The sequence below is a fragment of the Rhinatrema bivittatum genome, chromosome 7 (genome assembly GCF_901001135.1).
Source record: "Rhinatrema bivittatum chromosome 7, aRhiBiv1.1, whole genome shotgun sequence".
NCBI lineage: Eukaryota > Metazoa > Chordata > Amphibia > Gymnophiona > Rhinatrematidae > Rhinatrema > Rhinatrema bivittatum.
In genome coordinates this window covers 130,520,766-130,548,434 of record NC_042621.1, presented here as the reverse complement: position 1 = coordinate 130,548,434, position 27,669 = coordinate 130,520,766, and the positions used below count along the sequence as shown (strand labels likewise).

Sequence of the window (27,669 nt, the reverse complement as noted above, 5' to 3'; positions counted from 1 at the left end):
CTTACGCGCGCCCCGGGCTTGCTCGCAGGGGAAACTTGGGGCAGGTTTTTGGGGGGTACGCGTGTATCTTACGCGCGTACCCCTTTGAAAATCTGCCCCCATGTGTGTAAGGGTGTGATTAAGAGCCTATATAAGTGAGAGAGAAAAAGCATGTGTATATGTGTATGATTGAGAGCCTACATAAGTGTGAGAGAGAGCATGTGTATATGTGTATGATTGAGAGCCTACGCAAGTGTGAGAGAGAGCATGTGTATATGTGTATGATTGAGAGCCTACGTAAGTGTGAGAGAGAGCATGTGTATATGTGTATGATTGAGAGCCTACGTAACTGTGAGAGAGAGCATGTGTATATGTGTATGATTGAGAGCCTACGTAAGTGTGAGAGAGAGCATGTGTATATGTGTATGATTGAGAGCCTACGTAAGTGTGAGAGAGAGCATGTGTATATGTGTATGATTGAGAGCCTACGTAAGTGTGAGAGAGAGCATGTGTATATGTGTATGATTGAGAGCCTACGTAAGTGTGAGAGAGAGCATGTGTATATGTGTATGATTGAGAGCCTACGTAAGTGTGAGAGAGAGCATGTGTATATGTGTATGATTGAGAGCCTACGTAAGTGTGAGAGAGAGCATGTGTATATGTACATGATTGAGAGCCTACGTAAGTGTGAGAGAGAGCATGTGTATATGTGTATGATTGAGAGCCTACGTAAGTGTGAGAGAGAGTAAGTGTATATGTGTATGATTGAGAGCCTATGTAAGTGTGAGAGAGAGCATGTGTATATGTACATGATTGAGAGCCTATGTAAGTGTGAGAGAGAGCATGTGTATATGTGTATGATTGAGAGCCTATGTAAGTGTGAGAGAGAGCATGTGTATATGTGTATGATTGAGAGCTTGTGTGTGACAGAGAGAGGAGAAAGTTGCAAGCAAACCATCTCTCCTCCTGCAAATTCAAAACAATCTCAGGGCACCAGGATATCAAACATTCCCAGGTATGCAGAGCAAAGCATTTTTTTATCCTTACTATTATTGGGTCTTTGTGTCTGCTATTTTGAAATATTTTATTGGTATCTAGAAATTTTTTATATGAGTTTTTAATTATTGGATATTCCATTCGTCAGCTGTTTTGTAATCTGTTCTTTTTGTTAGTATGGTTTTACTGCTACTGATTTTATATTTCTTGATTTGTTTTGAGGACTGGTGAAGTTTCTCTTTTCCTTTGTTACACTGTATACAGTCTCTTTGACTTGTTGCAGTTTCCAATTCAGTTTTTGTCTGCATGTTTCTAGTTATGCTTTATGGTCTCTTTATTCTTTGTTAGGTGAGGGTCTGGCACATGTGATTGAGCTGAGGTTTTCTGCTGTCATGTAGCTTCCGTGTAGGGCTCTAAAGCAACCTAGCTTGGACCATTTTCCTTCCTAATAGGAGATGTATTGGTGTCTTAAGGCCTGGTGTATTATTTTCAGTGTTGCCTTTTCTTAGGTAAGGTGGTTACTGTTTGAGTGCTGGAAATTGGTGTTTAGATATGGGATGTTTACTATTTATACAATTTCTGTTCAGACAGCGTACTTGTCTTTCCCTTGTGTCATTCTTAACAATAAAGATAATACTGGACCTTTATTTTTTATTTCTGCCATGAATTGTAATGAGCAATAGAGATGTGCTTCGTTTTTTTCTACCGGGTCGTTTTTTGGCTCGGATACTTCGTGGTAAAATTCAGGTTTTCTCGTTTAGTTTTTTTGAAAAACGAAACTAGGAAACCCGAAACCGGCCCAAAAAATGAAGCGGGAAACAAAGCTAAAAAAAACCCACCCCAAGCATTTAAATTCATTTTATTACATTGCATACAACCCTCCCCCACCATCCCGATCCCTCCCCAAGACTTACTAACATCCCTGGGGGTCCAGCGGGGTCCTGGGTTCCATTTGTCCCTCCGTGCCCGGTGTGCTACTGCAAGCCGTGCTCCTCAAAATGGTGCCGAATAGCCTCTGAACTACTATGTCACAGGGGCTACCGGCGCCATTGGTCAGCCCCTGTCACATGGCCATCGGCGCCATCTTGTGCTCATACCATGTGACAGGGGCTGACCAATGGCACCGGTAGCCCCTGTGACATAGTATGGGCAAAGGCTATTGGCGCCATTTTGATTCCTGGCAGCCGACAAAGAAATCGCTCCCGGACCCCCGCTGGACCCCCAGGGATTATTGTCAAGCCTTGGGGGGGTCAGGAGGCCCCCCCAAGCTGGCCAAAAGTCCCTGGGGGTCCAGCGGGGGTCCGGTAGCGATCTCCTTCACTCGTGCCGCTGTGACATAGTAGTTCAGAGGCTATTCGGCACCATTTTGAGCACGGCTTGCAGTAGCACACTGGGCACGGAGGGACAAATGGAACCCGGGACCCCGCTGGACCCCCAGGGATGTTAGTAAGTCTTGGGGAGGGATCGGGATGGGGGGAGGGTGGTTGTATTGTACTTAATCTTAATGTTTGGGGTGGTTTTTAATTTAAAAAAAAAAAAATGTGCCCCTCTCCCCACACAAACCCGAAAAACGAATTTTCCTCGAAGTTCGGGGAAAATCCTTTTCGGGTTTCGGGGCCCCCGAACCACGACGAATTAGGCAATTTCATTGCAATTGCCTAATTCGTGATAAACGATTGCACATCTCTAATGAGCAATGTGTTACACATGTGAGCATGATCTGTCAAGTGTGTTATGATGGGAAAAAGGTTGAGAACCACTGCTTTAAAGATATATATGATATGATAGTGGTCTATAAAATTATGGGAGGACTAGAACAGGTAAATGTGAATCGGTTATTTACTCTTTCAGATAATACAAGGACTAGGAGGTACTCCATGAAATTAGCAAGTAGCATATTTAAAATATATCGGAGAAAATTGTTGGTCACTCAACACACAATAAAGCTCTGGAATTGCCAGAGGATGTGGGTAAGGCAGTTAGCATACTTGCGTTTAAAAAAGGTTTTGATAAGTTTCTGGAGAAGTCCATAAATTGCTGTTAATCAAATTGATTTAGGGAATAGCATGGGATTTAGGGAATAGCATGGGATTTATTTACTGTTTGGGTACTTGCCAGGTACTTCTATCCTGGACTAGCCACTGTTGGAAACAGGATGCTGGGCTTGATGGATTCTCAGTCTGACCCAGTATGGGAACTCCTTAATGCTCTTCCATGAATATATATTGGACCTATTCGCAAGTCAGTCTAATATAACTTTAAACCTGTGATTGTTTAAGTTATATTATATGTCTATGATGACACATCTATAAAGAGTTAAGAACTGGAGGATAACTTTTGTATAGCTTACATCTCACATTGTTTAATTCATAGGTCAGTCCATTGAAAATTTCCACTTTTTAAAAATTGCTATACAAATAAAAATAGTTTAAACCGACATTGTCTCATATTAGGCACATGACTTCATGAAGGAAAATCCTGTGAAAAAGCTTATCTTAGTGAGAGCATATTCAATTATCAGTCTGCTATTCTCATACATGAAAATCAGATTGATAACTGGTTTGGGATTTTTATGTTTCGACCCTTGCACTCCCCCCTTCAGGATTGTACCTCCCCATTTGTCTATTTTATTCAGAGCAGTGACTGTGTCATTCATCAACCCTGATGCTACCTCCATAGCTGCATGGCCAGTGGGGGGCAGACATCCTTTTTCACACATGCCGATTGTCATAATCCCACGGAGGAGGAGCTACTGTGAAGACGAGAGATGTGTGGACATGTATGTGCCCTGCACAGTGAGTGCCGCTGCCTTTGCTATGCCTGTGGCTCCTAGAAAGTGCCAAGACCAACACAGTACCACAGGGTGTGAGGAATCTGAGTGCTGCCTACAGGGATGGCCAGATCAATTCTCCCTACTCTCCAGCCTTCTGGTCCCATCCCATAACAAAGCTGAGAGTGGCTGCATTTGCAAGTGCCAGTGAGCCAGCCGCCTGGTAAAGGCAAGCTTAAAACTGTCCATTATCTGTTTGAGGCTCTGGGGACTGTACGGGATGGGGGTGGTCTGTTTGGCATGGATCATATATTTGGGGGTCTCAGGGTCAGGAATTTATATGGTGGGGTCTGGGGAGGATCTCTGGGGGATAGATCATGTGTTCGGGGAGGCTCAGTCATAACTGAACACCTCAAACACATGGTCCATCCCCCAGAGAGCCCGCTGGGGGGTGATGGATCACATGTCTGACAGGCTCAGAGTAAGGGAAGTGTATGGTGGAGTCTGGGAGGCTCTCTAGGGAATGGATTGCATATCTGGTGGACTGAGGATCTGTATCAGAGTCTGGGGTGGCTCTTTGAGTTATGGATGATGTGTTTTCAGGGCTCAAGGGTTGTGAGGGAGGGATCTGGAGAGGCTCTCTGGGGGATGGATCGCGAGCAAGATGGTCAGATTATAATTCAGTTGGAAGCTCTCAAATTTCTTTTCGGTCACATGGCAACAGCAAATTTATCAGTGCACTACCAACTTCAGCAGTCACCCTATGCCCCTGATTGGACCTGTCATACACTGGGCTTATTTTTATGCCTTTACATTTCCAATAAGTTTGTTAAACACTGAGTTAACAAACCCTTCTCTTGAACCATATTAATTTCCCAACACAACTCATGTTTCAGAAAAAGATAACACTTCCTGATTCAGGGGAAAATGACTTCATTTATTCTCCGCATTGACTCTCAGTATTAAACTCCAGTGGCTCTGCAAGGCTAAACATACGAAACAGATGCTATTGAGTTTAAAAAATATTTCCACTAATGGACTCCGTCTACATATCTTAGTGTAATTAGTCATTATCTAATGAAAAAGATAATGTATATCAGAACTCCCTAGACACTCTGAAATGAAAACATGAAAAAATTTAAAAAGTAAATCCTATGGGAAAAACATATCAATGAAAATTAATCAATTTCCAGATTCAATCTCCAGTACAGAGTGAGGATATAAGATTGAAATGTGTTTTACAATATTCAGAAAAAGCCAGGGCTGTAGTAGCTGTTACCATGACCTGGGCTGCAGAACTTTGTGATTTAAGGTATAGAAAGGGTTTTAAGGTTGAGAATGGGGAGGGGGCTACTTGGAGGGGGGCTTGATCGGGGCCCTGATAATTAACATTTATTAAGAATTTCTCTTGACTTGGGAGCGTGTGTAGGTCGGGTGGGGGGATTAGAAGCTGGCACTGGCCCTTTTATTTATATTTTTCTGCAGATGGAGGGAGTTTGGTGGGGAAGCTGCAGGTTCAGCCTGGCAGGGCCAGGTATGTGAAGCTTGAGGGGAGGTGGGCAGTGATAGGGCGCCAGGCCCATGCTCTTTTATTTATTTTATTTTTAAACCCCGCCGCTTGGCACTTGAGCAGTTATATTCTTTTGAATATAGCCAGTTAAGGCTAAAGTTATCTAGCTGACCATAGCTGGATAACTTTTTATTTTATTTTTTAATTTTAAAAGATTTGTTATCCACTCTCTGCAAAGGTCAATGTGGGGTACAATAGATCGTCCATAAAATCACAAAAACAATGAGGTGGATATTCAGCGGGCAGCCAGTTAAATAGCTTAGCCGGATAACACTTAACTGGCTAAATTACAAGGATATTCAGCAGCTTAGCAATGCCGCTGAATATCCATTCACAAAACACTGCTTAGCCAGATAAGTGATTTCCGGCTAAGGCTAGATGTGCTCAATAGCAGGTCTTGACTTAGCTGGTTAACTTATCTGGCTAAGTATCAATATCGCTACTTAGCCGGATCTGTTATCCTGTTATATAGTGGCCACTGAGTTTACCCAGATATCAGCTGTTTCAATATCGGGCTTAACAATAAACAGAAAATGGTGATCAATATAAGATGTAATCAAAGAGGTGCAATGGATATAAAATAAGTCACATCCCAGGAAGGAGAAGACTGACAACTGCACAAATTAGAAGGAAATGTAGCAAAAAAAAAAAAAAAAAAGAAGGAATTAATGAATTACTCTTGCAGAGGGGATAGCTCATCAGTCCAAATGCTTCACCCCAAAAAATAAGTCTTCAGCCTTTTTAAATTGTGATGTATCCGACAGCAGGCAGAGACATTCTGGGAGAGAATTCCATAATACTGAGCCTGTGCCTGAGTGCATGTTTCAACCAGATGGGTGATCTTGGGAGAGGGTACATCCAGCAAACCTCTATTTGCAGACCTGAGTGATGAAGACGATTTATAGATACATGAAATAGAATGAATCCAAAGAAGAGAGGTATTTTGGATAAATGTATGCATTAACATGACAATTTTAAATTTAAACTACCATCTAACCGGCAATATTGAAAAATATTTGATTAGGTTTAAGGTTATTTGGTTACGGTACACTAGATAACTTTAATCAGGGACATTCAGTTGGATGTTTATCCCATTAAATATCACAGACAACTTATCCAGCTAACCTTAGGCAGATAGGTTATCCATTTTCCAGGTATTTGAATATTGGCCTCCATGATCTATGTTACATCTTTTTAGTAAGATATATAAAGCAAAGGGAAGATGAGAGTTTTTTCCTGACTTTGGTTGTTACTCTTACAGGATTTCCTAAGTGCCTGAAGACTAAAGAGACGTTAATTGAATATTTGACTTTGGTGATATTTACAGCATCTGGTCAACATGCTGCAGTGAATTTCGGACAGGTACAGTATCATTCACAGCAAGAATCTGATATTTACATTCAAGACACAGAATGAAAAGAGGAAAAAAAAATTGAAAAGTCTTCTAAGAAGGGAAGGGTAAATAGCTCCAGGCCACCATCACTTTAATTTCCCCCTCTTCTCACCTTCCTCAGACGTGTGACCATGTAGAATCTTTGAACCAGGCCTTGATCTAGCCAATCTGTTCTTCCATAGAATCGTGCTATACAAAAGCAGTGGCCCAAGTCCCAACCAGCTTTTCCATCCCAGGTATATTCATACAACTAGAGTAACTTAGACCTCAATCGGATTTCCAGGGCCGGTGCATCCCTTAGGCAAACTAGGCAGTCACCTAGAGCACCAAGATTTTGGAAGTGGCAAAATCCCACCAGTGTGAGGTCCAGAGGGGGTACTGTACCAGAGCCAATACTGACAAAGAAGGGAGCATGGTTCTGGAGCCACTGCTGTGGGTAGGAGGGAGTGCTGGGCTGGAGCTGTGGCCAGAAAAGTTTGGGAGGGTGAATAACCGAAAGTTTGCCTAGGGTGCCAAACAGTCCTGCACTGGCCCTGCAGATTTCCTTCTCAGCATCTTAATATACTGGTCCACTGATCTAAACCCCAATTAGTTTAACCCTTCTTGAAATACTTCTATGCATAGAAATTCTGACCCAACTGGCCTGTTTCTTCTAGGTATGTTACCATGGATCTAAAAAAAATTTGAAGAGTGGTCAAGGGCTTGGCAGCTAAGATTCAGTACAAAGAGTGCAGGGTCATATATTTAGTATGCAGAAATCCAAGGCAGTAGTGCACAATGGAGGAGGAAGGGGAGGGGGGAGGTAAGTAAGAAACTGATGTGCACCAACTAGTAGAGAGAATTCAGGGTGATAGTGTCTCTGATCTCGAAGCACTGCAGTGGCGTAGCTAGAAATGTTTTATTTTTGGAGGGGGGGCCCAAGGTTAACATGGGTGGGAAGTAGGCATACAGGTCTGAGCCCTATTAGTTACTCTTATCCATTAGTAATGCCTTAGAGTGCACCTGACAAAGAATTTCGAAGTAGTCCGCAACAGCTGTTTTGCATCATGAGTGAAAATATACAATATTTTAATTTAATTATTTCAAGCACTTACCATTAACAATGCCTTATTAATCTGTATTAATTTTATATTTATTATAGTTTATAAATACCCAAGAATATCATGTGAAAAGCAAAAAACACAAACATCAGATCCAGTCAATCATACAATAAAATAAATATCAATGTATTCTTTCACGAATCCTCTTTCTAGAAAGGCAGAGATCATTATAATTACAATAAAATATGAATGAGTGCAGAGCAGAACTAGGGCAGTTCACATTAGAACCCAACATGCAAAAATAAAAATATCCAAATTCTGGTATCACCTCAGCAAAGCAAAATCCTTCCATTGCTCACCACTTTGTGACGTAATTCAAATCCCTGCAAAAAAAAAAAAAAAAGACATCTAGAACCTTGGCATTCCATACAATCACAGTACTAACTCTCAGGAATCAAATAGCACAATTATTTATGATAATAATAAACAAATACTACACCAGGCCCTAGAACACCTACTGGGCAAACAGAACAAGCCAGACTGCTAGAAATCCCTACAGAGGAACTACACGCTAGCCAAAATACTGCATTTCTGTCACACATGCGCAATACAGATAGACCCTTACCTGATACAGATGTAAGGTACTACAAATTAGAAGTAGAAACAGAGACAAACCGAAATAGAAAGCCTGAGAAACCAGATGCTGAAGAGTGGAACAAAAATATAAGAAATACATATTCACAAAGATGGCAGATTCCAATCACTAATAGGGATATCGTATTTCCCGCGGTTCGGGCCTTTGTAATTCAGGGAACCTGAATTTCGGGTTAGTGTGCATTAGCGGGAGTTAGCACATCCCTAATCACTAAAAACTCTACAATTTTTACTTTTTTTTACCTTTGTTATCTGATCTTTTTATTTTTCTAATCGGTTGGTCCTGGTCCCTTTTTTCCCACTTTCCCCTTATCCATCTTTTCCTAATTCTTTTTTCAAGGTCTCTTTTGTCTTTCTGTTTCTTCTCTTTCCTCCTATTTTCTTCCCTTTCTCCCTTACACACACAGACACACAGACACACACACAGAGGCTCTCATTCTCACAGGTTCTCCCTTCTCTCACACGCAGGCTCTTACACACTCTCACAGGCTCCCAAATACACACATAGTCTCTCACTCTCTCAAGCCCAGTATCCTTTTTCCACCAGTGAGTAATTCAGGTCACAAATACCTGGCAAAGTTGTAAACATTCAATAGATCCCATGTTGCTATTGTGCAGCAATAAGTAGTAGTTATTTCTTAAGTCTACTTGGTTAATAACAGTCTATGAACTTCTCCTCCAGGAATTTGTCCAAACCTTATTTAAACCCAACTACGCTAACTGCCTTAACATCCTCTGGTAATGAATTCCAGAGCTTGTGATTTGAATAAAAAATCATGTTCTCCAATTTGTTTTAAGTGTGCTACTTACTAACTTCATGGAGTGCCTCCTAGTCTTGGTATTTTTTGAAAGAGTAAATAGCCAGATTACATTTATCTGTTCTATTCCACTTATGATTTTATAGACCTCGATCATATCCCCCCTCAGATGTTGCTTCTCCAAACAAACCCAACCTATTTAGCCTTTCCTTGTAGGGGAGCCATATCATCCTCTTTATCATTATGGTTACCCTTCTCTGTACCTTTTCCAATGCAACTATATCTTTTTGGAGGTATGACAGACCAGACCTCTAATGGGGTAATTTTCAAAAGTCTTTAACACTTAAAACTAGGTTTTGCACATGTAAATACACTTGACACACTAAATAGCTTTAGAAAATTGCTACAATAGTATGTAACATTTATTTGTGTAACTTCTTTGAAAATTACTTTCTTAGTGTGCTTCACCATGGAGCAATAAAGAGGCATTTTATTCTCCATTCTTTACTTAATAATTCCTAACATCCTGTTTGCTTTTTTGAGCAACATCACACACCAAACAGAGGATTTCAAAGTACTTTCCATTATAATGACCAGGTTCTTTTCCTGGGTGGCAACTCCTAATATGGAACCTAACATCTCTCTCTCTCTCACACATACAAACACAAACACACAGGCTTTCAATCTCACATGCTTTCCTTCACACACACTCAGGATCTCACTTTCAGGCTCTCCCTCCCCACACACAGGCCCCCCCATGCTCACTCATGCACACACCCACCTATATTTTCATACACAAACACACACACAGACACAACAACAAGAGAATTAAGAGTCTCACATTTATCCTTCACTGCCCCTAGTCTCCAGCAGTTTCACAATTACCCCTCACCGTCCCCAGCAGTCTCGCAGCCATTCTTTCACTGTCAACCTTGTTTTCTCGTAGATAAGCAGCATGAATTAGCCATGCTGTCTGGCACGGAGGACATTCACAGGCAGCATGGCTAATTCCTCTGCTATCTACGGAAAACACTATTTACAGTGTGCAAACTTGCTCTTTTCTCGTAGATAAGCAGCATGAATTAGCCATGCCGTTTGAGAATGTCCTCTGTGCCACTAGGTGGCGGAGCTCTCAAAGCTGAAAAGCTTAACTTAGATAGCGAGGTGCGCCTGCTTGCCTGATCCCACGCCGATTCAAGTCTCCTCAGTCTGTTTTTTTCTGCGTGACTGAGTGTGAGGAGCTCTCTCCTTCTCCTCATGTTTTTCTAAAATAATTAAAAAAAAAAAAAAAGAGGAACAAAACAGAGAAGAAAATAGCAACAATTTGTCAGAAACAATATGAACTACTAACTGCCCTTATGAAAAGTGAGAGAACTTCTCCGGGCACCCCCCCCCCCCCTGCACACAGATGTTAGAAGTTTATATAGAGCTTCCTCGGGGGACCTCCTGGGTTGCCTGGACCGGCGCCGAGGAGAGCTCCGGGGGAGGGGGGAGGCACAATGCCCAAGTCAAGCAACACACTGACCTATGGGCACGTTGAAGCGCCGACTCGTTTTTTATTTCATCAAGTGCGCCAGAGCACCGACCTCACAGATGCATCCGCCGGCGCACTGACGCACCAACGCATCCACCAGCGCACTGAAGCAGGGGCACATGTGCCAGAGCGCCGATGCCGGTGTGCCGAAGCATGCATCAGGCATGCTGGGGCCAGAAGCAGGTGCCGCCGCACCGAGATCCTAAAGTATGCGCCGAGGCCCCGAAGTATGTGCCAAGGTGCCGAAGCATGCACCGGTGCACCGAGTTGCCAAAGCATGCGCCAAAGCATGCACCAGCGCGCCAAGGCAGCGACCTGGACTCCGAGCCTCTAAAGTGGGCGCAGGCACCCCAAAGCACAGATGCGTGTGCGGGGGGGACGCCAAAGTCCTAAATCAAGCGCGGGCGCTCTGAATCACAGGCGCCTGAAGCACCAATATGCAGGCCCAGAAACACCAAAGCGGGTGCACCGACGCCTGATGTGTGCTCGGGCGCACCTAAGCGCCAACGTGTGAGCGGAGCGCTGAGAAACCGATCCCTCCACCCTCAAACTGAGACAAGAGCACATCCTTAGGCTTGCCGGTGTGCTGGCGATGGCACCGTGTCTGCAGGCACTAGGATGCGCCTACTGGGTGTGCCAGCAGGCTGCCGCATCCGCTCGCTACCCGGCCAATTGGCAGCACACCGACAGGAACTCACCAGCGTCGACTGGTCAGCCCTACATTATGAGCGCGTTCCATAGGATGACTGAGCGGCTCGCTGCCAACGCTAACACATCATAGGCGAAGCCTCTGGATGGCCCAGGGATCTTGGTCGAGGCATAGACATCAAGGAAAACAGAGAAGAGGGGTCCTTCTTCTTCTTATTATTTTATTATTATTATTATTATTATTATTCGGACACAATGGTCTTCGGGACACATCCCGATTCAGCATACTACACAGAATCAATCAGCTGGCATCATTGCAACCAATGGGCAATACAGCTCAGCCACAGTGCTACAAGCAAAGGACAGATCCCTCAGAATGTTTCCAACTACCAGAGCTCTTACCGCTTGGAATTATTATAGAGCGCCAACCTCAACAAACACCCAACGGGACTTGTTCACCCTGCATTTATCATATCACACTCTTTTGCAGCCGCCGGTTCCCTCCGCCGTCTTCCCATACAGGATTTTCTCTGGGCACTCCTATCCATATGGATAGTTTCCACGGATTGCTTCTCACACCCCGCTGCACTGCAGTGTGCCCTGTCTCTCTCTGTCAAAGAATCTGTCACATTAACTTCCATAAAAAAGGAGACACACAGCCTCAACGTGGGAACTCGTAGAATCAGTGACCCACACAACAGATATTTAGAATACTTTAGAGTATTACCGACACCCAGACATTGCCTAATAAATAAAAAAAAATAAAATAAAATAAGAAGCATCCAGGGATGTTTGCCTCCAGAGGGCAGCCAGCTTTCTATCAGTAGTCCTTAAAAAAAAAAAATTCCCTGAGCGGGGAAAGGCCATGTCTCAATCCTTTCGATCGAAGGACACTCCAATATACAATACTGCAGGTGACAATAAAATGCCACATGGATGGTGTACTGCAGTCTTCTATGCATATCCCCAATCTCTGAAGCCTCTGTTCCAGGACACTCGTTTTGAGTACTAATGTCATAGCCAAACTTTATGATATTGTCTTCATTTATGTGAAGCTTTAGATGTTCTTCAGAGTACTGCACCGCCAACACCATGACCGCGATCGCTGACCTTTCTTATGGATGGGAACAACTATATTATTCAATTACGAACCATCCTTTCTTCCCAACATTCTTATTGGTGACATACGGGTGGTAACAATCAAGGTTCTAGTCTACAGTAACACCTAGCGATCAACACTATGAACCCGAGTTAAAAAAAGAACAAAAAGAAACAGGTTTTCACTCTCCACTCGGAAGTTCCTAAAGCAAGTTGCCTCTCCCTCTTGAAAATTACATGTGGTGAACAACCTTCCTCGCCTATGTAAACGGGAAATAAAGTCATGTCTCGGACAGTGCATGATTCATCAAATCATACTGTTGGATGATTTTTTATGTATATCGTCTTTACTGACCATATTGGTTTATTGGCTCACTGGTGTCAACCTCAACCTTCACATTCGCAGGGGAGGCGGTGGCTTTCTCGAACCCCCTGCCAGCCTCCACGAGCCACCAAAAATTCTGAGACACCCTATTCCCAACATGTTTTAATAGAAAGCGAGCTTTCCCACTTCATTCTATCCCAGGGCAAAATGTCAATCGACCTTTACTCTCGGTGTTCTATGGCGATACTTTTTCTCTCGGCTTCTTCTTGCCGCTCCTGGTCCACCGCAATCCGCACTACAGACTTCTGTTACAGGAGATCAATCCTCTCCTCCCACATGGAGCTACTCCACTTGACATGGAATACGATAGCCTCCATTGAACCCGACCCTTTGTCTCTCAGGAAGACACCTAATGAGGAATTGGAGCCAGATGTTTTTTTCCCTACCTGAAAGACTATCTGCGGGTGGCCGCTAGACAATATACCCTGTGACCAATCTACCCATGAATTTCTTCTTCTTGCCTAATCCACACTTCTCGCATATGCAGAATCCTATCTGCAGCACACACAGGCTTCACCCCGAATGTAGGCCGGGGGCAAAACGTATTGATCGCACTACAAGCGACCAGCATGGGCCTCAGCCCGACGAGTCCCAACCATTCTCAATCCCAGGACATCCTCAATCAATCTCGCACCTCATACGTGACCACATGTGCCATTCAAACTGGTCACATTATAGTCAGCTTTTCATCTTCCCTCTACTGCTGGCAAACTCCCTCCTAGAAGCCGCAGAGATCTGAAGTGATGGCGTGACACATCGGCATTACCTGCAGGCTTCATTCATCCCACAGCATCTGCCACTACAGTGCACAGCAGCGCCCTTTTTTCACCTACTTACGGACTCACAACCGGTACCCATTCACAGCGGGAGCGACAAATCACCCGCCCGGAGCTTCGGGGCCCAACCTGCTCTTCTGACATTCGGTGGGGACCCTTTGTAGACTCATCCTGGTGCTCCGCCCAAACAAACATGTTTCCCATTCTCCTTCGCCAAATAAGGATGGTCAAGTTCTGGATTCCCTACAGAGCTCCAGTAGAAATCCTCGAACGAGTAGGAAGCAGATCCATCTCCCTGCGTTCCTATTTTTCTACCTGCAATAAATAACTTCTAGGTTTTCAAATTTACTTTTCAAACCCTGGGTACTTTCAAGTGGTGTCAATTTAAAAAAAACAAAACAAAAAAACAAGGGTGGAAGGAGGCACTGAACATTTTTTCCCATCTCGACCTCTTCCTATCTGGGCAGCACAATATGTACTCAACCTATTGCCGACGCTGCCCCACTGCCGTCCTTTCTCACAGGTCGCAGTCCTTGTAGACTGGGAGAAAGTCTACACTCATTACTGGCCTTCCCAGAACTATCCAGAACTATGTCACAAATCACGCGAACCTAGTTTTTAACGCTCTAGCGTCAATCCAACAGTCATGATCGCCTCTCTAAATCAGTTATCGTTGACCCAATGATCCCTCTGGAAAACATACAACACCTTCTCGCCATGCGGTAATTGCTACACCGCTTCACCCATTGAAATTGCACAGCTCAGATCCCAGGTCTGGGGTTCTTCCCGAAAATTGCAGTCCTTCTGCTTTGTTGCAGAACATACTCTCTCCTTCGCATAAACTGCCAAAAAAAAAAAAAAGAAACCCACATTGCACCTTCAGTGTGTTTGCTATCAGCGCAGATCCACCAAACCGTCTATAGTCTTCCTCCACCTCCTTTGCTTTGGCTCGGGCATACTTCAGCATCATGGGCCTTGCCATTCCCCCTTCAATTTGTCTCTGCTCTCTGCCCCCGCTCACCACCAAATTCAAGTCGGGGATCTTGCATTTCTGGTTGCGGCCTGAAAGCCTATAATTCCAGGGGAAATACACAGATTCCATAACACATTCATGCTCCCACCACAGGAACCCCTAAACACTTCTCACCCTATGTTTCCTAGCCGGAGGGCTGCCTTTTCGTTCCCTGTTCATACCCGGATCAGTTCAGACAGTGGCTTATGTCCCCCTTCCAGCAGATGGAGTCAGAACAAAACTCAAAGGGTGGCCTCTTATAAGCTGGAGCGCCCTCTCTGTCCCTTCAGTTTTTCTCTGACTCCAGCAGGTGAAAGGTGGCAGACCCTTCGGGCCCCTAACTCTGTTTAGAAAGGATAGATTTTTTCTTTCTTTCTTATCTTCTCTTGAAGTATTTCTTACTTTGGATGGATCAATTTAATTAAAGATATTTATTTAAAAAAAAAAAGTTTTCCATATTAAATCAATTACAAGTAAATCTCAGGGACAGTCTCCTCAGATTTTAGGCTCTGTGTTCTAAAACTTGCAAACAGAGCCTGTGGTACTTTTTGGGGGTAAGTGCTGTTCCTTTTTATTTCTTGCAGGTCATATCTTTCTAGAGTGACTTTAAGGGCTTAGGGGTGAATGCTGGTGATCCAGCCTCAGTCCCCCATAACGACATAGTGCCCTGCCCTGAGAAGTCGTTTCCTCGGGGCAGTGTTGCCAGAGAAGCGTTATTCCTCTGGTTCCAGGCTTGCAAGCCTTGTTGTTGCCCTCTCAGTGGTCATATTCTCTTAACCGCTCTTGATAGCCTGAGGTCTGCAGATTGCCGATCCGCCGGTCCTCCATGCTGTACCCGACTCATTGCTGCGCCTGTGGGGAGCCAGGATCGCGGCTCTCCTGGGAGGGTATTTGTGTGAGATGTCTCCCCGGTGAGGAGAATTCCTCATGGGCGGCTGGGCGGCTGGGCGGCTAAATTCGCGCTCGCAGACACGTCTTGCAGCGAGGCCGGCCCCATTCCCACCTAGCACAGGAACAGGGCTATCTTGGATTCACGGCCGATAGCTCCCGCTATCTTGGATTCACGGCTGATAGCTCCCGCGCAGCCAGACAAGGACTCTCATTCCTTTCGAGGCCGGAGAGCAGTCCGAGACAACCTCCCTCAAGGGACATCTTCCAAGTCTTCCTAATGAAAGCTTGCCGACCCACTCCTTCATTCCCAGGATAGGCGGACGCCTGTCTCTTTTTTACAGGGAATGGGTCAAGATCACGTAAGATCAATGGGTCTTAGATATTCTAAGACGTGGCTACACTTTAGAGTTTGCTCGGCCCTCTCTTCTCCCCCTGCAGAAGCCTTCAGAAGCAAGCTATGATCCAACAGTCGCTCGACCGCCTCTTGGCCCTAGGGGCCATCCTACCAGTGCCATCGACGGAACGAGGATTAGGCCATTATTCCATCTACTTCGTAGTTCTCAAAAAGGAAGGCTCCTTCCGTCTCATCCTGGACCTCAAAATGGTCAACAAGGATCTAAGGGTGCCTCACTTTCGAATGGAGACCTTACGATCAGTAGTGGTGGCAGTACACTGTGGGGAGTTCTTGGCCTCCTTGGACCTGATGGAGGCTTATCTCCACATTCCCATCCTCAAGGCACATCAACGGTTTCTCCATTTCAAAGTCGTCGGCCAGCATTTCCAGTTCCAGGCTCTAGCTTTCGGATTGGCGATAGCCCTCCGCACCGTCACCAAGATAATGGTCGTGGTGGTGGCTGCTCTGCGAAGGGAAGGAGTCTTAGTCCATCCCTACCTGGATGACTGGCTCATTCGGGCGAAGTCGGAAGAACTTTGTCATCAAGTGGTGGAACTGGTTCTCAACCTTTTCCGCTCCATAGGATGGGTCGTCAATTTGGCCAAGAGCAACCTTACTCCTTCTCAAACACTAGACTTCTTAGGAGCATGTTTCAATACCAACGCGGGAAGAGTCTACCTCCTCCAGGATCGGGCTCGGTCCCTCGTATCGCAAGTCCACTGCTTTCGGAGCCTCCACTATCACACAGTGTGGGACTATCTTCAGGTCCTTGGCACGATGGCTTCTACTATAGATTTAGTGCCGTGGGCTTTTGCGCATATCCGTCCCTTACAGAGAGCATTTCTCTCCCACTGGAAGTCAGTGTCTCAGGATTTTCAAGCCCTCCTACCGCTGCCAGATCTCGGCAGACACAGCTTGACCTGGTGGCTCAGCCTCGACCACTTGATGAAGGGAGTGGATCTGGAGGTTCCGCAGTGGGTGATCATCACCACGGATTCAAGCCTCTCTGGCTGGGAAGCTGTGTGTCAGATGCAGTCGGCTCAGGGACGATGGATGGCGGTCCAGTCCTCGTGGCCGATCAACCGACTGGAGACCAGAGCGGTCCGTCTGGTGTTGCAGCGATTCCTCCCATTGGTTCGTCATCAGACGGTGCGGATTCTCTCCGACAATGTGATTACGGTGGCATATATCAATCGCCAAGGGGGGACGAAGAACCAGAATGTCACGCGGGAAGCGGACAAGCTGATGGCGTGGGCAGAGCTTCACCTTTCTCACTTCTCTGCGTCCCACATAGCGGGAGTGGACAACATTCAGGCGGACTTTCTAAGCAGGCAACGCATAGATCCAGGGGAGTGGGAGCTCTCTTAAGAGGAGCGCCAACGCCTCTTTGGAGAAAACAAAATCTATTTGCTAAAGGAGTGATATTCTACATTTTGTCAATCTTCCACAGTTGACAGCCGAGATATATTTTTGCAAATAGACAGGAAAAGCTGGATAGAATGGATGGCACAATATGTTTTTTTAATGGCATCATCTACTATATTACTGTCACCAGGTTACAACCAGCCTGCTTGGCTCAGGCATGCCCCCTTTAAATCCATGACCAAGGCCTGGTGAGAACAGGACTTTGGGTACCAGTTCTCATGCAAAGTTAAATGTTTAGGTTGAAGGAATATTTAAGTTTCTGCTTCTGATTCCCTTTTGTGTATCTCACGTTGATAATATGGAACTGTTATGCTCAATCCAGTTCTCCTCCCCCTTCCTCCCACTCCACCCCAGCATGCACACATATGCACACACACACACATAGATATGCACATGCATGCACACACTCATATGAACGAACACATACACATAAAGACACAGATACTATTTCAGCTGGTCTGGTTTTCAGGATATTTTTCATGAATATGCATGAGATACATAAAGTTTAAAAACTAGGTTGAAATATATGTCAGTACATGGTGGAAGGGCCTTAATTTTCAAGCATCCCACATAGGCTAAAGTCTGCCAGTACATTTATCCAGAATTTTCAAAATGGATTTATCCACAATTATGCCTGTTCAAGAACAGGCATAACTTTGTGCTTATGGAGTTACACGCGTACTTTCAAAAACCAAAAGCCTGTGCCCAAATCCGTTCCCTGCCCTCACACCCCCACCCCCCCTTCTCAGAACACCTACTTACTATGGGAGTAAAAGTACATATACTGTACACACATGCACCCCAAACTGATTTTCAAATGGGGATTTAGGCACAGATACCAGGGATCCTGAGCGTAAATCCTTTTGAAAATTACCTCCCAAAGGTCAAATGCCTTCCTGGATTCTCGGCTAGCAGGAATACAGACCAGAATCTTAGTATCACAGAAGAAGAAAGAAGGGATTCTTAACTTGATGTCATAATCCTTTTGGACAGGCAGTTCGGGGAGGCGGCATAAACATTTCTATAAATAGAAATATTAAGGGGTGTATGCTAGGGTCGCTGTACCATATAAATAGTTAATTATTCCTACAATTTGAGAAGAAATTGCTAATAGGTGTTCATTAGCTTGAGGGTTCTCTATTAAATACTATGATGGGTTAACTATTGCTCTAATACAAAATTTATTTATATCAAATATATTTTGTTAAAAGCTTTACAACTTACATATTTGTCAAAACACACTCATACCACACATTCATACAATACAATACAAAATACATCTTTCTACTTGCTTGTCTCAACAATATATAGTTTTCTACTTGCCTGTCTCAACATCAATTCAAAATCATTAATAACAATTTCAAGTGGTACAATCCTTATGATCTTCCTTTTCTTTCTTCTCCCATACAATTCCACTTATTTCTTTTCTTCTCCCTTCCACTTATTTCATTTCTTCTCCCAACAAGAGACTTCTGTTTCACCCACGGTTTCTTCAGGGGATTCATTCAATTATATCTTCTAAGCAGATCACCACTTATTCAATAGGGAGTCATCCAAACCTACATCTACTGATCTATTCCACAAATCTTCAATACAAAAAAGATTTTGATGGTTATATTGTGCATCTCACATTATTTAAACCGCTCCCTTAATATCAAATTAAAAATATTTTTCAGATCATATTCGACATGTTAAATCATATTTAAACAATTTTTACCCCAAATCATTTAATACATAAATCACCTGGTCACACTACACCCGTAATGACAACACATACTCAAGACCACTCTCTTATTCCGAAGAATATAACACACCAACAACAATACAGCCACTAACCTCAGTATCCATTATAGCATTATTCAAAACTAATAGTCGAAAAACAACAGTATACTCCATCTTCAATTCTGGGGAGAAAACTTTTAACCCCACTTACCACAATCACTGAATCAAAAGAACAAAACATAATACATGAATGCCTTGCAATATCTCAATTCAACAGTACCCATACAGTTACCCAGATATTTCATAACTTACTCGATTGTTTCCAATCATTTCTTCCATCATTCTCATAACAACAACAGCGTCCATCATCAAAATGCCGCAGCTACGCACTTGCGCCAATCCCACCCATTAAATACCCAAATATTACAACAACATCCAGCCTCCAAACGTCCAAATACGTCATTGACATCACACATCTACAAAAGACTGAGCCAATAATGTCAAACACAAAATATTTATCCCTCTGCTCAAACTCGGGACAACACCAATCCCAAAATCCTCAACCATACTGCCACACAGAACTTATACTCTAGCAATATCCAACATGCATAAAAGTCAACCATATTTACTAAATCAATATTTACTCAATTGATCTCCATCCCTACATTAAGAGGATACAACACCCAAGACATATCATTAAATATATGCACTCCATTCCACTCCACATCCTGATTTAAACCCCCCTGTTCAACCATTCCCCAGTTGAAAATATACTGCTGTTCTTTCTGTAGTAATATTAGTGAGACATTACCTCCCCGTTTCAACTGTACACGGTTCAACACACAAAACCTTAGATCTTGTATTCTATTGTCTCAACTTCTTCCAGTGCTGTACTAATGGTGCATTATCCCTTTCTCTACGAATACTGCTTAAATGTTCCCTACTGCTTAAATGGTCCCCTTTTCTAACCTTAATGGAACGCTTGGTCTGACCAATATAGAAAAGTTTACATGGGCACACAATCAAATAGATCACTTGATCCGTCTTGCAATCAAATCTACCTGGTAGATGATAACTACAACCAGTTGATGGAATCCGGAAAGAGGTAGTCTCTTACACATATGGACACACCACACAACTGCCACATTTATATTGACCTATTTGGTCCATACTATTATTCCCCTCCCTCATCACTGTAGAGGTCATCATATCCCGTAACGATCGATTCTTCTTGAATTAAAAAATAGGAGGATGTTGAAACGCATAATCATCTTTTAAAATTGACCAATGCCAGTAAATAATAGCTTTAATGTCAGATGCTAAATTTGAGAAAGGTAATGTGCATACCAACCTAGTTAATGGGATTTTATTCCCAGTCAATAACAGATTGTCTCGATAATTCAACCTGAGATAATCCCCGGGAAGATAGATTCACTACTGTATCATGTATTACCTCATTGGACGATGAAAACGGTAACCTTTCTACTGATTGCCGGTGTTCATTTGTGGAAACCAGTTCCTTCTCCCTGGGGATTATCTCAGGTTGAATTATCGGTATTAAATAAAGGGCTGACATTCATACCAACAGCGGGATATGATCCATTTAATACTCGTGTGGAATTATACAGATTTTTCCGCAGATTAAGAATTGCGTTTCAACATCCTACTATTTTTGCATTCAAGAAGAATCGGTCGTTATGGGATATGCTGACCTCTACAGTGATGAGGGAGGGGAATAATAGTATGGACCAAATAGGAAGGGAGAAGAAAAGAAATAAGTGGAATTGTATAGGAGAAGAAAGAAAAGGAAGATCATAAGGATTGTACCACTTGAAATTGTTATTAATGATTTTGAATTGATGGGAATGTTTTAATTTTTGATAATTAAAATATACTGTTGAGACAGGCAAGTAGAAAACTATATATTGTTGAGACAAGCAAGTAGAAAGATGTATTTTGTATTGTATTGTATGAATGTGTGGTATGAGTGTGTTTTGACAAATATGTAAGTTGTAAAGCTTTTAACAAAAGATATTTGATATAAATAAATTTTGTATTATTCATATATACAGGTATATGATATATGTTGTCCATGAATTATAGTACCTATGGTTGACCATGTGCTATATATGTATACCTTAACTATTGCTCTGTCTTGGCATTTGGCCCAGGCTCATGACCAGTGCAATCGTAACCAGCAGATATACCAACTTTGTCTACAACATCTGTCCCTACATCTGTTATTCTGGCCTGTTTCCCAAGATGAACCAACCACATGGGGAAACAGAGTAATAACAACCAAATTATGGTGTCCGGTATTGTAATTGTGGGTGATAACTGTTCCATAGGTTATGACTCAAACTACATAGCAATACTGTTTTTGCTCTGAATAATGTATTTTGTTTTTTATTCTCTTGCAATTAAAATCAACTGTCAAGCAACCATTACATCAGTCATTTATATGGGCTGTATTTAACCCTTTTGTGTGCACATGTTCGTTGTTTTTAACTTTATTTTGTTTGTATGTGTTCTCCGAAGAAGCCAGCCCGTGTGCTGGCGAAACTGTGGCCTGCGGTTAGGAATATGTATTTTAAATATTTGTCTGTGATTACATTAGATACTTTAAATATGTCTGCATAATAAAAATATTGTGATATTTTGTACATTTGGCTTAGGCACTTTGTATTAGTGTTGCTTTGTGCCTTACTGAGGTGGTCTCCTTTCTTTTCCCCCATTTTGATTGCTAGTGGACAACTGGCAAGCTGGTTCATTAACTTCCCGCTATCATATCTTGCCCAGACGGAATAATATTCCTAAAAGAAGGCACATAACACCAGCTAGCATTAGACACGTCCATCTCTTTGTCACGACAGCCGTGTGCAACAGAAATAAAAAAAATCTCTTAAAATTCAGGACAAAAATGAATCCCATTTGTGTCCATGCTCATGACACCTTCCTGACTTCCAGAGCTGGTGATCAGCTGAAGTTACCGTACCAGCTCTTTTACTGGGAATGCAACTACATCATCTTGATAGCTTGGGACTATAACACACAGTTCTCTCTCTCTCTTTTCTTGTACAGTATGACTGGTGTTCCTGGATTCCTAATGCTCCCCCCACTATGCGGTGCCCTCCCCCCAAAGAGAAAGGCACCGTCACCATAGAGTATATCATCGAATCTTTACCAGATAGGGGGCGCTCCTGCTGGCACCTGGGAGCTGTGTGGGCGCTCAGCCAGTTCCAAGATAATGAGGTAATTTTATAAGCCCTGGTACCGAAATTGTGCCAAACACTTTTTTTTTTTATTCAGGCAGAAAAGCTGTTTTTATACAGAGTACGGCTGCACCCCTGTGGAGTCGTATTTAGCAGTTCCACAGCCAGTAACCATGAAGGGTATGTAAAGAGAGACAGCATCTTCTCAAGGCACATTACAGGAAAAATGGTACAAGAGAAGAAGGCAGCTGTTATGCATGAATTTCAGGACTAGACACCAGGTGAACTCTGCAGATTGAGGTTACCATCATTTGACTGTAGACTACAGGGAAAAAAAACATTTTTAAAGGCCTGTTTTAAATCGTTCTCTGATTATTTAGGATCAAAATTACCCACTCAAGTTACCCAGGAACTAGAATGGCAGAGCTGTGAGATTCCTATCCAGTCAAAACAGGAGCTCTGCCAATATCTGGGCCTCACTTACTAATCATTTTGCACGTAGATACCGAATAAGAGAGAAGCCTTAATAAATCAGCTCCATAGTGTGTCGTCATCCATAATTATCATAAGGGCAGTCACAATGCCAATAGGCATAAATCAGTAGTGAGCCATCACACACCTCAACCAAATACTAGAAGACAATTGCAAAATGGAATAGCCTAGTGGTTAGAGCAGTGGGCTACAAACCAGGCCACCAGCGTTCAAGTCCCACTGTTGCTTGTTGTGACCTTGTGCAAGTCACTTTACCCTCTATTGCCTCAGGTACATACTTACAAGCTGATACAGAAAAACATGTGGGAGAGCTGGTGAGCATGTCCACAGACCACTGTCCTGGGTGTATGATTCAGGAGGATGGCCTATGCAAATTAGGGCCTGCAGTAAAAGGGGATGCTGGTGCCTCCTTTTTGACAGGAGCGGAGGCTGTCAGTGGGTTTGACAGCCGACACTCAATTTTGCCGACGTGGGTTCTCAAACCCGCTGACAGCCATGGGTTCGAAAAACAGACGCCGGCATAATTGAACATCCCTCTTCCGACCCGCGTGCCGCGGGTCGATTTTTAAATTTTTTTTTTAAATTTTAACTTTTTTTTTACTTTTGGGGCCTCCGACTTAATATCACTATACGGCAGCCTTTGGGCAGGCGTTAATTTCTGAAAGTAAAATGCGCGGCTTGGCTGCACATTTTACTTTCTGTATCGTGCGGGAATAACTAATAGGGCCATCAACATGCATTTGCATGTTGCGGGCGTTATTAGTTTCGGGGGGGTTGGACGCGCATTTTCGACGCGCTATTACCCCTTACTGTATAAGGGGTAAAGCTAGCGCGTCGAAAACGCACGTCCAAACCTGGGCTAACAGTGTGCTCCACTGGAGTGCACTGTACTGTATCGGCCTGTTAGATTGTAAGCCCTCTGGAGAAAGAGAAATACCTACAGTACCTGAATGTAAACCGATGTGATATCTCAGATTGAATGTCGGTATATAAAAATAAAAAGTTAAGCTAAACCCACAAAAGACAGATGTCATAGACTGGGAAAAATAGGTCCTAATCACTCTCTCCCGATAGTGATCCTTGGGGTGGGGGCAGAAGACAATCAAGGCCCAGGTCCAAGCAGTAAGCAAAGCAGCATTTTGCCATCTCTGCTCATTACCGGATGACACAGCTTTTCTAACTACTGTTCAGGCTACGGTGCTCTCATACGTGGACTATTGTAATGCACTGTGTATAGGAATCCCCAACACCTGCTTACAGCTTATACAGAATGTTGCTGCCCACATGATAAAGAATGTACATAAATTTGACTGAATAACCCATATTCTGAAAGCTTACACTGGCTGACTACACGTTACCACACCAAATTCAGGATCCTGACCCTGGCCTACAAACCCTCAAAGATCTGACCCCAACCTCACCCCCTATAAACCCACCCACGCACTATGCTCACTGTCTCAGGCCCGCCTTGTGAGACTATCCCCAAGAGTTATGTGCCTCACAAACACCAGGGAAAGCACCTTCGCAGGCTTTGCCCGGATCTTTTAGAAGTCCCTATCCCCATACATCAGATCTGCCCCAGATCTCCTAATCTTTGAGGAAATAGTGAAAACCTGCCTGTTTGAGGCAGCATTTGGCATTAGCCAATCATAAACCCATTACAACCATATATAGATTTCTGACATTCGTATCATGTTGGACCCACTGAATACCCCCTTCTGTCCCCCCTCAGGCTACCTAACCAATCACTCCATTAAACTATCTACTCCTTGAGATGAACCTGTTTCAGCCCTACCCGATGCTACCAATGCGCCAAGCTGAAATGTGTTCTTCTGGAGGAATGCTATGTGAAATCCCAGTGTACTGCTTTCAGCACTATTTATTCATTTTATTTATTTATTTCTCTTTTTTTCTATACTGCCTATCATTAATCTAGGCGGTTTACAAATTTTACATACATAAAATTTTAAAATAAATAAAATACAATATCAGTACAAAATAGTGTAAAACATACAATATGAATAAGCGATTTGACCTTCTCCTCTAAACCCTCCTGCTGTTTAACTCTTCAGCCCTGTCTCTTTACCTTTAGATAGTATAAGCCTATTTTAAATATCAGGTTTTTAGCATTTCCCTAAATAGTTTATGCTCTCTCATTAGTTGTAACTCTTCTGGCATTGAATTCCAGAGTACTGGTCCTGCCACTGTAATCGCTCATTCACGCACCATGTTCAAGCTAGCTTCCTTCACTGAGATGGTCACTAAAAGACCTTTATTTGCAGACCATAATTCCCTTTGTGGCACATACCATTGTAATCTGGATCTCAACCATCCATTTGGCACACTGCATCCAGACCTGATCATTGATTACAATTGTATCCAAGTGTCGATAAATTGATGTAACTCACTTTGAACTCTTTTTGTTGGAAAAGCGTATCATAAATAAATGACAATGACGACTATTCTCTGATAATGGAAAGCTGTCTTTGCCAGGCAGATCTATTTCCACTGCAGTCTGATATGCTTAAGAGAATAATCCATACAGCTCTGTAAGGACTCCAACACCTTAAAATTCATACAAAAATAAAGGAAAAAAGCTGCTGCAGGTATCATGAATGTCGGTATAAAAAAGCACTAACTAACTAAATAAATAAATAAAATAAAATATCACTAAAATAACTTTAGGATTCCATGTGATTTTAACTTCGCTTTCACATTATATCAACCCTAATGGTTTCTGAAGGGTACTGTAGTATTCCTTGAAAGGAACATTTTCATGCTAAAGAAACTGGCAGGTTTAGGAAGCAGCCAAGAGAGATCCAATTTTTCGTCTGAAGCTCAGTCACAAAATAAAAGATGACTGACTCCAAATTCCATCTTTCCACATCCCTACATTGGCTTAAGAACCCCCTTAGGCACACAGACTGCTCCACTGCTGGACACATGAAAGATAATTTCAGCACTCGCTTTCCAAATTGCTTTACTGGCAAGGTTTATTTAGCTAGTTTCTAATCATGAAGTGCTTCTCTCCTACAGTTACAGGAGAAGTCTCCAGCCTCTGATAAGTATCAAAGACTGGAGACTCCTCCTGCAATTTAGACTTTGAATCAAGACAATAAAGCTCTTCAGCAAAGTTATTGTGATGAATTGCAGCCTCACAGGGAGGACAATGCGGCATGTCTGAGAAGAGTAAAGATTACTGTATGGGAGCTTCACTCCAGGCTCTCTGTTAACAGCTCTGCTTTATGTCCAGCTCTTTTTAGGGATGTACCCAGATGAGCATTTCACAGAGAAGCCAGTGAAAGAAGCCATGCAGGCCTTCAGGAGAAATCTCAGTGACATCTGTAGCTTCATTCAAGATCGGAACAAGAACAAGAAGCTTCCGTATTATTATCTTTCCCCTGACCGAATCCCTAACAGCGTTGCAGTGTAACTACTAAATTCCTGCTGCCCTATTCCTGTATCTACCCCTAACCGAATCCTCAACAGCTAAACACCCACATTAATATGATTACATACCCTAGTGTACAACTAAATTGAAAACTATAGACATGCTACTATACCAAGGATCTCCAGTCATATTGCTGCCACTTTCCATAATTCAGTTCCCCACAATGTAACCATACTAAGCAGTGCATCCTACAGGCATGCTATAATTCTATCACTTGCTTCCATGAAAAAATTCCTAAGAGTGTGGCGATGTGCCCATATCTTCCTACAGCCATATCATTACCGTACTGTACCTTGATCAAATGCCTGTGTTGCAGTTTAAATGTAGTAATCATCTGTAGACATGTTATTACGCCATCCTTTCCTTTGACCAAATCCAGGCCCGGATTTAGGATTTTAGTGCACACATAGGCAGGACTGGAGAGCAGGGCCGGGGAGTGGGGAGAGTGCCACTCTCATGTTATATTTATGCACGTTTATAATGTATTGATCACCCCTCGTTTTATGTAAACCGACATGATACGAATCTCCGTGAATGCCGGTATAGAAAAACTCAAATAAATAAAAATAAATAAATAAATAATGCACCTTTCAAGCAGCACCTGTGCACAGCCCCTAAAGCCCTCGCTGGTCTGTCTTTAGCCCGGGTATTTCATGCCCTCAAAATCTGCCACTTTAGGCAATTGCCTACGTTGCCTATCCCTAAATCCATGCCTAACCACATCCCTACCATTGTCATAGTATAACAGTGCTAAGTGCCTACAGACATAGTGTAAGTTTTTCTAAATAAATATGTAACAATTTTTCTGTGTAGCTGTATTTGCACCTACAATTATTAGTGGACCTTTTATTACCAAAAGCTATAAGCATCGGACTTATGCAATAAAAGTCATGGTAAGAAAGTTTTAGCATGCATCTTGGTAAAACCTTTACATGAAAGTTAAAACTCCACTTAACATGCTATGTAATAAATTTTACCAAATGCATGCGAAAACTTGTTTTCCATTGCATGGCCTCAGAACTAATATGGACATAACCTAGAAAAAGACCTCGTGTCTGTACTATCAGGAAATCCTTCATGCTAAACGGCTGAAAGTGAAAAGGAGCATCTCATCCCCTATGACAAATATGATGGGGCCACCGTACCATGAAGATCCCCCACTGCTATCCTTCAGAGTTACCCTGTGGAAACTTGGGTGGCCGGGGCTTGGAAAACAGCCAGTGGGACAAAGGAGGTATACGCTGGCTTTTTCCTTATATACAATTTTATTTACCAAAACAGAAATTAAACAACTTCCAAGCACTGCTCATCTCAGCAGTCCAGCCTTGCAGTTTCAAAAGCATCAAACATATGTCATCTGGCAGTACTCTAGTTTCCTGCCTGTTCCCTGAAGCCTCTTTAACCCTTCTGGGCCCTGATTCCTTATACTATGATGCGGGGCACCTCCCTTCTCACAGGACAAGCAGGAT

At 43.0% G+C, this 27,669-nt stretch overlaps 1 protein-coding gene across 1 annotated transcript in view; it reads left to right on the top strand.

Annotated features, from left to right (window-relative positions):
- Positions 1-27,012, top strand: part of ALOX5 (arachidonate 5-lipoxygenase) — a 167,450-nt gene extending 140,438 nt beyond the window's left edge. The window contains exons 12-14 of the mRNA XM_029609129.1: positions 6,577-6,677; positions 22,127-22,297; positions 26,003-27,012. Of these exons, the coding sequence (XP_029464989.1) occupies positions 6,577-6,677; positions 22,127-22,297; positions 26,003-26,182 (452 nt within the window). The 3' untranslated portion in view covers positions 26,183-27,012. The remainder of the gene's footprint in view (positions 1-6,576; positions 6,678-22,126; positions 22,298-26,002) is intronic.
- The last annotated feature ends 657 nt before the right edge of the window (positions 27,013-27,669 follow it).